Source organism: Cottoperca gobio, chromosome 1, assembly GCF_900634415.1.
Source record: "Cottoperca gobio chromosome 1, fCotGob3.1, whole genome shotgun sequence".
In the NCBI taxonomy this organism is placed as follows: Eukaryota; Metazoa; Chordata; class Actinopteri; order Perciformes; family Bovichtidae; genus Cottoperca; species Cottoperca gobio.
Window position 1 is genome coordinate 8302994 of NC_041355.1, and position 11178 is coordinate 8314171.

Below are 11178 nucleotides of genomic sequence, written 5' to 3' on the forward strand. Positions count from 1 at the left end.
TGTTACCAATACCTGTCATAGGTTTGCTCGTCCTCAGCTAATAAATAGGAGTAAATCTCTCTGCCGTGATCACACCCCTGCCTCAAAGATCCATCAGTACCTGTGTGTTGCCAGAAAGGAAAGGTAATGTAGACAACTAATATCATATGACATTAAAATGATAATCTGTTAAGATGCTCTTTTATATGAATATTGTCAAATCTAATAACTCGGAAAATCTCTTTGACAGCTTCATTACAAAAATGAAATCCATCCTGCTTGCTGCCTGCATCCTTGGGGTGGCTGTCTGTGCCCCTGTAAGGAAAACACCATCTCTTCCTAAAACTCTTCTCCTTCTTATTTCTCTTCCATATATGTTTTAATGCTGCATACTGTAAATAGTTGACAGAATAATCTTACACCAGGGTACAAGCAGTTGTTTTGGAGACCCACATAATCATTATCAGCATATGGATTTTGCTCAATTGTCCTGGAATTGTAGACATTCAATCTTCCACTTCTTACTGAGCGACTTCTTGTGCATGATGAGTGTTGACAATGTCACAATGTTGTCAGTAAATAATACTGCATTTACCAATACATATTTGTGTGTATTATTGATTTTACACTAACCTGCATTCCATTGATTGTGCAGTATTTCCTTTTCTTCTTCTTCTTCACAGCAGCAGATGTTCATGGAGTTTGACATCCGTCACGCTCCGGCTCAGGTACAGTAAGACACAGCTCGGATCAACTGGTGTAAATCATGACATACACACAAACACCACAGTAAAAGACACATTTTCAAACATCACTGAATAAGCTCTGCACACAAGGTCTGCTATTATGTGTTCACCACTGATGCTAATGTCACTATAGCTGAGCCTGTTGGTGGCTCTGTTACTTGTAGTTTACTGCACATCTACACTCAACTAAGGGTTAACATTGATCTTCTTCTTCTCCTTCTTCTTCTCCTTCTTCTTCTTCTTCTCCTTCTCCTTCTTCAAAGGGACGGCACGTGCGTCGGAATGAGGGTGTAGGCGTAGAGGCGGAGGGGGGAGGGGATTCGGAGTCTATCTTCGGAGGGGATCTTTATTATGCTGGATTTTTATTCTTCTTTATATCTCTTCTCTTCTTTTCTTCTTCTTCTTTTCGTTTGTTCTTCTTCTCTCCTTCTTATTCTTCTTTCTTCTTGTCTCTTGATTATCTTCTTCTTCTTCTTCTTCTTCTTCTTTTCTTCTTCTTCTTCTTCTTCTTCTTCTTCTCTTTTACAGGCAGCCAAGGTTATTCCTGTTGGAGCCCCACGTGGATCACTGGAAGTTGTAAGAGCTCATTTGTATTGTCTACACTCTTTTTTTTTTTTTTTTTAGAGTTATATCTAATGAACACTCTTTTAAATCTGGACTGTTTTTATTCCCAGCTGCTCCCAGTTGATGCCCAGGGGCAGCCTCTTGGAGGACCTGTGAGTGACACAGTATAGCTTTGATTTGTTGCTGTGCATATAGTACTTTGTAGACGCGTAACCAAAAAAATGTAAGAGGCTATGAAGCCTACACTGACATCTGAATGAAGGATCATATATATAGTACATACAGTCCAACAATATTTATGCGTGTGCCTGCATGTGTTGCCATTGAAAGGTCCGTGGCTTCATCAAGCAGGACCTCCCCTGGCCAAACAGGAAAGGCACTATGGAAGTGGTAAGTGCCTGCAGATTTTCATTCCCCTGACTGAAGTTTTGTGAGATTTTACTGAACTGATGTTCTCTTCTCTTTCTCATCTGCTTCAGTATTACCCCTTCGGTTTTGAACTGCCGGCTCATGCTGCCCCCGTTGCTCCTGCTGCCCCTGTTGCTCCTGTAGCTCGTGCAGCTCCAGCTGCTCCTGCAGCTCCTGCTGTTCCAGCTGCCCCTATTGTACCCATCATTGCTGCCCCTGTAAGAATGACTACAGATTTTACAGATTTATTGTAATGTACCAAAATAGCTTCAATTGACCGCAGGAGGTAGGAAACTGAATTTAATTGAAGTGGTGAACAGGTTCATTCTAATAAATGAGTATTGCATCAGTGACACTATTTCTGCTGAGCTGTTTAGAAATATCAACTCATCAGCAGACGATCCTCACTCCTGATTGGCTCATCACAAGTCTCTGTCGTTTCAGGCTGCCAAACCCAGAGGAGATGATGATGATGATGATGATGACGATGACTAAACAATCAGAGTTAGCAGGATAGGAGGAGGTAGGAGGAGGAAGAGTACACATGGTTTTACGAATTAAGTTTCAAACACAATCTTACAATCATACATTCTCTTTCTGGGTGACTGAGTGTCTTAACGTGAACGTTTTTTTTTAACACAAAAACATACATTTGCATTTGCTTCCCTTTCCACTTAAGGGGACCGATACAATAAGACCAGCAGTTTATCCTCGGTGAAAGCTGCCCCGCCACTGCTGTTTCCCAAAGTATGACATATATGATGCAATGCTTTTGAGAAGAAAATGATGTTCTGCATTTTTAAGGTAAAAAATGGTGTTCTGCAGATGCTGCGATGCTTTTCTGTGAAAAATGTGTTATGTCTTGTAATAAACAATGGTGATAAAATGAAATATAAGCGTGTTTTTTTCCCCATGTTTCAGTCACTCCATGTTTTTGTTACTTGTATCATATTTACTACAACTATGCTTCATAATAAATTGAAATAACTCATCCATTCTCTTCTGGTTCTTTGCTTCAGACACTATATATGGAATATTACACTAATACAAACATGCCTACGTGCTCAATCCACAACACTTTTGTGTAGTTGATTGCAAAAGTAAACTAAATCATGAATCACTTTCAGCAATTGGTGATAAGATTATTACACAATTCTGTAATGTTACTCTGTAAATCGGCTTTTTGACTAATTCTCTACAAGAATAATGATAACTAAATACACAGGCAGGCAGACACTAACATATGAAGATAATGCAAGTTAATAGACAAGCAAACTTTTACTCCTTTTCAGATTGTTTACTATAAATATTACATTTATTAGAGAAAAATACACGGGAGTTTCTACTCTATATTTTGAGTAAACATTTAGTGCTTTTACCCTCAGTTGCTTGGATAGACTTGTGTCTGCTCTGCTGTTGTCTTGATTTGGAAACACAATTAACATGCAAGCATCTGGAAAAACAAACATTATTTCACTTAATATTAAATTCACATAACTAATAGACATAATATTGCATAAAATATGCCACATTGCTGCAGTTGCATGGAAACCAATAAAACTGCCGCGATGGCAGAATGAGGAGTAAGCAGAGGGAAGGTGTAATCAAGCAGAGTCTGCTATTACACAGAAAGTGGATTTGGCCACTGGTCATTTAGTAAAGCTGAGGACTAGACAGCTGTACTTCATCTAATTATTGGGTAACATCGCTCCCATCAACTGTGATTGGCTCTCAGGTGAGCTGGCGCCCTATAAAAGATGAAGTAACTCTGCAGAAGATACGATCAACTGGCATCTTCTCCAGCATCAACATTCATCATCCTCTCCAGAGTGTTTTCTATCGCACAAGGTGAGTTATGATTTTTTTTCTTCTAATAGAACGGCAACCATCCAGTGTGACTTTGAATTTTGTTAACGTGATAATGAATTGTCCCCGTAGGACTTCCAAAATCGACAAAATGAAATTTCTCATCCTGTGCTTCTGTCTGGCCAGCACCGCCTCAGCTGCACCGGTAAGTTTTAAGACACGGATAAAGGTTGCTCTTGTGACTTAATTCTCAATCCAGGCAGTTCTAATGTTTATTTTTCATCTAACTATTTCTGTTTTTTTCTTTATTTTCAGTCCATCTTTCATTACCTGCCTCATTACGCGGGTTCCAGACCACAGATGCCACCCTCACAGGTAATCATGCATATTGTGTGTTGTTTAACTTCTGTGTCAAATGTTGTTACTAAGCAAAAATGTAAAAAATACTACTGAGCAAAGGCAAGATAGAGATCTGAAGCACAGCAGAAACATTGCTATGTTGAGTTCAATGACAATTTTCCTTCCAGGTGAGAAATCCCTTCACAGGTCAGTCTCTACCACAACCTGGTGCACATGGTGCCTACAGTGTGGAACTAGTAAGTTCTTATCTCATATGCAAGCTTTCATTTCACTGACATTAATTGTAATAACCTTGCTGTGATTATGACATGTTATGTTTATTTCTGTTTTTTTCCTAAGATCTATCCTCACAGATTTGGTGCCGCCGGGTCAAACCCTGAACAGGTAAGCACAAGCTCATTTTACAGAAGCATCTTTTCTATATAAATGTGGTAACACATTGCCTGAATGTTCACCAATTTTGATTGATTTTCTTTTCCTTTTCTTTCTTTCTGTAGCCCTTTTCCACCCAAGGTTTCATGAAAATATCCATTCCTCAGCCACCAGGCAGACAGAGTGTGGAAGTTGTAAGTGTTGTTTTCCCCTTTGTAGATCACCTGACTATTGGGCCTGAAAACACTTTAATTATTGCTTGTAAAAGCATATTTGATACAATTAACAACTTGTTGGAACAAGACATATTGATTTTTGTTTGCTCTTGTGTTTTTACATTTGCAGTACTACCCCTACGACTTCTCCCAGCAAAGAGTAAATATTTCAAACTTTGAGATATTATATTATTCATTATGCTAATATGAAATTACTTCTACAGTATATAATTTCTTGGTGCAGTACTACATGACGGTATATGCTTTTGTTTCAGATAATGACAAACATCCCTCCTATGACAAACGTCCCTCATATGCCAAATGTGAGGCATTACTTATTCTAAATTATAACTTTACAGTTTATTTTCATATTATTCATATATATCACGTTTGACAGAACACTTTAATTTGTTTCTTTTCACAGGTGCTCCCATTTGACTATCCTCTTCAAAATATTCCCCAGCAACTCCCAAATGTGAGGGGAAAAACATATAGAGTATAAATACAGTATAAAATGGTTTTCTGAGCATTTTAACTTCTGACGTTTTATATTCCTTTTCTCAGATTCCTTCATTTGATGCCATGCCTCAGCCTTCCCAGGATCCCATGCAGCCTCTCCAGCAGGACCAGCCCATGCAGACAAACCAGGTTCTTATCAATCTATACATCACTTTAAATGCAAATGAACACACATATTGTAAATGACTATGAGTAAGAATGTATAGAAAATGTCATTTGTGGGTAGAATGTGTAAAATTAACAATATCTGCTTTCCATTGCTTATTTGTCTTTGCAGATGCCGGTGAAGGTGTGAAGTGGATGAGAAGCATGACAAGAAGGCGAAACCACTCCTTCCTATTCCTTGGTTAAATGACTGAATCTGTTTCTGCAACGTGTGGATGTGCTTTCTTAAGTTAAGATAAAATAATGATCATTAGATAGCCATATTTTATTAAGAATACTGTTGCAATTATAACAACATCATCTGCATAGAAAGAAACATATTTCTGAATAATCTTCTGCTTTACTTTATAGTCTCATCTATATGTTCACTATTATTGTGTTAATCAAGTACTTTGTAATACAAATGTGCTGCCAATGTTTATGAACTAATTTGAACTTTTCTTTAAATGTAATTTTCCTTTAGAAATAAAGTCTAAGTTTTCAAGCAATACAATTTTTTCTGTGTTTATTCAATAAGTTTCTGAATTTGATTAGTATTATTTGTATGTGGTAACATGTCATAAAAACCCAGCTGTAGGGCTGCAAGTAAAACTTATTTTCATTGTTGGTCAACCTGATTATTATTTGATCAATTAATCATTTACTTATTTAGTCTATGAACACTTTAGAAAACAGTGAAAAGTATGTATCACATGGGAAATATGTGATACATACTTTTCACTGTTTTCTATATTCTTCAAATATAGTATTTTATTTGTTTGTCCTTCCAGTCCTGACAATCCAAAACCCAAAGATGTTCAGTTTGCAATTATATAAAACAGAAAAAACTTACATTTGAGAAGGTGAAACCATCAAATATGTTGGCATTTTGCTTGAAAAAATATTCAAACAATCAGCATTGTTGCAGATTATCTTTTTGTTGATAAAATAATTAATAATTATGGCTTAATATAATCCTTTACACTAAATATTTCTTCTCAATGTGCTGGAAACAAGATTTTAAATGTGGGGTATGAGCACTGGCTGCCAAACACAATCACATTTGTGAAGTGTGTATTTTCTGAAAAATTAAGCCCAGAATGGGATCAGTAGGCAAACATGGGCATCATGAAAAGGGAAGCAGATAATGTGAATTTGACTTCATACATTAAAAGTGGTGCTGTTTAGCAGCAAAGTGTTTCAATGCTGCTTTTTACTGTTGACCTTTACTAAATTAAGGGTTTCGAAATTTTGTTTATGAATATTGTACAAACAATGGAAATTGAAAAAAGCAGAGGGCATATGATTGACCCCTGTGGAACACCACAGGATAAAGTGGCAAGGAAACAAAGGCAGAATCGTAACGTCAAATGTATGAGAGAGAAACTTTTGTTTGTGTTGGAAAGGTAAGAGGTATACTGTATAAAGTGTCATGTCAATGAACACCTCTGTTCTGTGATATAAGATTAAAGTCATCTCTGAACCCAACATGTACAATACAGGTATATATATATATATAGTGACACAGTGGTTGAACAAATTCCCCAACAGTGAAATGTAAATGTCTTAGAAAAATAAATACCATAAATGGAACGATCCTCCTGATCCTCACTCCCCTGGGGACAAAAACCTGTCACAACAGGACTTAACATTTATCTCTTCAAAGACACTTAAAATACTAAGGCGCCATGCTCTCACGCTATGACTGTCTCTTCCCCACAGTTCTGTTTCCTGGAACATTCGCCACATAAATTCATAACTTCTATCACCCACAGCAGAGGAGATGTTGACAGCACATTTAATAGCCTTAACTTTTGACTTGTCAAAACTACAGCAAGATGGCCTTTGTACTACACACTTATTTATGTGATGTGCAAATACACAATCACAAAAAGGTTGTAATAAAGAAATGCTGTGTCGGACAATTGGATAATAACATCTGCAGTTCCGGATGGATAAGGAAACAATGGCAACATGGTTGGAGCAACAGAACATGTGTGGCTTTGATCCTGAACTGTTCTGCAATCATTTTTCTATAAGGATATATAAACACACACTTATTCTATTGAGATACTTTCACAGGCACACATCAAAGTAAGAAATGGAAACACACACACACACACACACACACACACACACACACCCCCACACACACCCACACACACACACACACACACACACACACACACACACACACACACACACACACACACACACACACACACACACACACACACACAGTGCCTTCATCAGGATGCATTTCAACAGTCACCTGACTGACAAGTTGCTGTATTTTAGAAAGCTTTTCTGATACAGACCATAATAAACATTTTCATTTGTTATTGATTTAACAGAATGGAGTTTCACAAGTGGAACTTTCCACCCTCCCCACATTCAATTAAAAACACTGGATTATTAACTGTCATAGCTGATTTAATATGGTGCATTTTTTATTTCATTTTTTTGTATGGTTTTGTACATTTTTAATTACTTCTCCATTGTGAACACATTACATAATCAAAACCTGCTTGGAATTAGTATTTTATATGGATTTGGAAAATTGGTAAGCCGTCTACAGCCATGCTAACAGCTCTTTGAGGCTGTACGTATAGCGGGGCTTTGAAATAAATACTAAAATCAGCATGCTAACAGGTTTCATTTTTTTAATGATTTTTAAAGATTTTAATGAGGTTCACCATTTTAGTTTATTATGTTAGCATGAAAGCATTTACTAATTCCAAATGAATGGAGCAAATGAGTGACTGACAGGCAGTGTCATCCCTATAGCCTTATCGCTTGTGTTGCCTTGTGTTTTACTATTGTCAGCCTACAAAGACAATCATAGTGGACAAGCCATCAATTGGGTTTAGACCAACAAAGAAGCAAAAACATTACAGAAGCCGTCTGAGGTCAAATTCCAGTAGACTTTGTTGAAGACCAAAGTTCCTCTGAGGCCAAGAGGAGCCTTGTTCTTTAACCTGTAGATCCAGGTGGCGTCTCACCTCAACAGTAGGGAATCCAATGTAGGGTTAGGTCCCTATCACATGTAGGCCAATCAACGTTTCAATGATAACACCCTTTAGTTTGGATATGCAAGGTTTCTGAACTCGACGAAAACTACAAGCACCTTCTTAAAAATAGCTGAAATTGTGAACTTTTTATTTTATTTTTAATTACCCAGTTTTTCATTTTCTTCCACTGTAGGAAATGTTTTAAGACGTCCTTTCTTATCGTTTGATCATTGAACTCATATGAATGATATGATATGATATACTGTTTTCTACAACTATAGTACAATTTATTTAAATATTTCCTGTTGGTATAGGAAATATTCAGTTCATAACTTAATTTATTTTCTCACTTCACAGTTTTTCAAGGTAGCAAACAAAGGAACAATCTCAATGTGTGCAGTAAACAACAGTAAACGTTTTAAAGAACTAATGAAGAAAGATCTTTTTTTATGTTACGTGTTGGGAAACTCAGCTCAGCACTTTGGATGCAAGAACGTCTCAAATACAGTTTTTCAGATTACAGAGTAAGTCCTTCATTATCTGATTAGGAACCACAACATAAACATAAGAAACCTGCAGTGTTCAAATTACTGTGATATACCACCACACCAGCTAAAACAAACACTGAGATCAGTTGAGACTCAGACACTATGAAAGCACTTCCCTTTAGCACACACACACACACACACACACACACACACACACACACACACACACACACACACACACACACACACACACACACACACACACACACACACACACTGTACATTTCAGTGTTTAATGTAGATGTCTGGAAGAAGGAGTATTTGGATCTTTAATGTAAGTAAAGGTCCTAATAAAACCATGTTAAAGTGCTTCATTACAAGTAAAAGTCCTAAATCTTACTTTATTTTACTGTTGTAGGTGGTTGAGGTGGAGCTAGATATTGTACTTTATTTTCTATTAGTTATACCTCGACTGCACTACGGTGTTGTTCAGTGGTTTCCCTTCCAAAGGCTAACAAGATACATCTCGGGGGGTCGTGAGATGATTAAAAAAGAAGAAAAAAACAAAGTTCTGCTTCACAAGTTTGTATTAATTGTTCAGCCTTTCCTTCAATCTTGTCTGATGTTGTGAAATAATGGACCATTTTACAAATAGTTAAATAAATGAAACCATCTTAGAAAGTTCATAGGGGACACCTCATACACATCCTAAACGTGACAAGGGACACCAATTACACCCTTCTTTTTTTAAAGGGGTCACAAGCTAAATAGTTCAGAATCTTTAACTATGCACATTTGGTAAGCGTATGTTTTCAATTTAATATTTGTAACTATAACTATAACTATAAAGCAAAATTAGTTAAGTTAAAATGTTCAATATTTCCCCTAAAAACGATCATAAAATGAAAATACTCAAGTAGGAAAAGTACCTAAAAGTTGTACCTAAGTACAGTATTTGAGTAAATGTACTTTCCACCACTGCTCAAGTGTACACTGAGTTGTGTAGCGTGTGTATTTGAGGAAAAGTATCGTAGTATTATATTCTTTCATAATATTCAACTCAAACCAAGTCATCATCATATCATGCTTATGTCAGCTTGTCTGTTTTTGTTTGGTTTTAGGGCTATTAAGAGAGGGGCATGTGTGCTAAGCATATTTGCACTGCATGTAATTAACTATAAGAGGGGCCTTAACCCTACATGCCTCTTTTTTTCAAAGTGTCATGAGATTTCTTCAAAGACATAGCTCTGTGGGTTTAACTCGGTGTGATTGGCTGCCACGGGACGTTCCAGTATATAAATGGCATCTATGTTAGAGATGAAGTACATTACTTTCCATCCCTGAGGAGACACATCTTTAGTTTCTCCCTGCACCAGGAAAAAAGGTGAGATGGACTTTTTATATGCAAACAATCTGATACGAAGTTAGAAACATAGGCCTGCTGATATTATAGGTCTTGAAGCCATTTATCTTGACTTCATTTTCATTTCAGAAATACTTTATCTTATTTTGAATGTAATATCATATATTTTATTTTGTAGGATCAGTCACGATGAAGTTATTGGTGTTGATGATGTGCCTGCTGGTCACTACCTTGGCTGCTCCCGTAAGTCTTTCCTAAACATCATCTAAACCTGTCATTTAACTGATGACCTTTTAAGATTTTAAACACTGCTTTGCTTTAGAGAAAAATGTATTAAGTCATTGTTGCTTCCTCTTTTCTCTTGCTTGGTTTGCAGGTTGCGGAGAGTGACAGCAATGAGGAAAAAGTAAGACTTTTGCTTTTCTGTGAGGATTCTGTGTCTGTCTGCTATGGCATGTCCTACCATGTTTTAGTCATGTCATTAAATGTATAGTATGATAGCTGTCTCACACAGAGAGGGTAATTGGCTTAATAGCAGCACATGTCTGGAGATGTCTGGTATTTGCTCAGCAGGTTGCAGCACATGCTAATGAAGCCCTGAGGTGGATGGAGATGTACAGGCTGTACCAGCAGCAGGTAGACGGGGTTCAATGTAGTTTCACCAACAAAAAAAAAACAGGAAAAAAAACTATAATATATAATATAGATCATTATTCCAATAGTTTGGCATTAATCATTAAATATAATCATTAATCTGTATTTTTTCAGGGAATAGTTGGAAACCCCTTCCTGCCTGCTGCTGATGCTGCTGTAAGTTTATATCTTGTTAGACTCCAACATGACTTTATTTTAGATTTATATCAATACTTTGAACATAAATGAAACTCTGGTATTACTTCTGAAATCTGTGAGTTACCTTTTCATGAATTATTAATTTGTTTAGGCTGATCCAGCTGCGGCAGCAGTAGTAAGCACATACGGCCCCGCAACATCTAATCTGTCACAGTTGAATATGCTGATTGATTTATTGAAGTGTTTTATTTATGCAGGTGGATGCTGCACCGGCCCAGTCAGCTGATGCCCCCCCTTCTGCTCCTGTGGCTGTTGTAGACGGATCAGATGAGGAGTCAGAGGTGAGCAGACATCTTCATACTAAACTCAACTGACATATTGTTTGTTTGACAGAAAAATTATCAAGACATG

At 37.0% G+C, this 11178-nt stretch overlaps 1 protein-coding gene across 1 annotated transcript; it reads left to right on the top strand.

Annotated features, from left to right (window-relative positions):
* Nucleotides 1-242: 242 nt before the first annotated feature.
* Nucleotides 243-5586, top strand: LOC115007312 (uncharacterized). The gene is made up of 17 exons (XM_029430126.1): nt 243-296; nt 663-707; nt 1254-1301; nt 1400-1441; nt 1620-1679; nt 1769-1915; nt 3433-3545; nt 3636-3708; nt 3819-3878; nt 4031-4099; nt 4203-4247; nt 4361-4429; nt 4581-4610; nt 4726-4773; nt 4875-4925; nt 5015-5098; nt 5247-5586. The coding sequence occupies exons 1-17, from the start codon at nt 243-245 to the stop codon at nt 5262-5264; spliced, it is 1056 nt and encodes a 351-aa protein (XP_029285986.1). The 3' UTR covers nt 5265-5586.
* Nucleotides 5587-11178: the final 5592 nt, after the last annotated feature.

Excerpts from the sequence above, each read along its gene's own strand:
- LOC115007312 (XM_029430126.1), top strand. The coding sequence starts at position 243 with ATGAAATCCATCCTGCTTGCTGCCTGCATCCTTGGGGTGGCTGTCTGT. Across the intron at positions 297-662 it reads GGGTGGCTGTCTGTGCCCCT|CAGCAGATGTTCATGGAGTT; the intron begins GTAAGGAAAACA and ends TCTTCTTCACAG. Across the intron at positions 4,100-4,202 it reads GTGCCTACAGTGTGGAACTA|ATCTATCCTCACAGATTTGG; the intron begins GTAAGTTCTTAT and ends TTTTTTCCTAAG.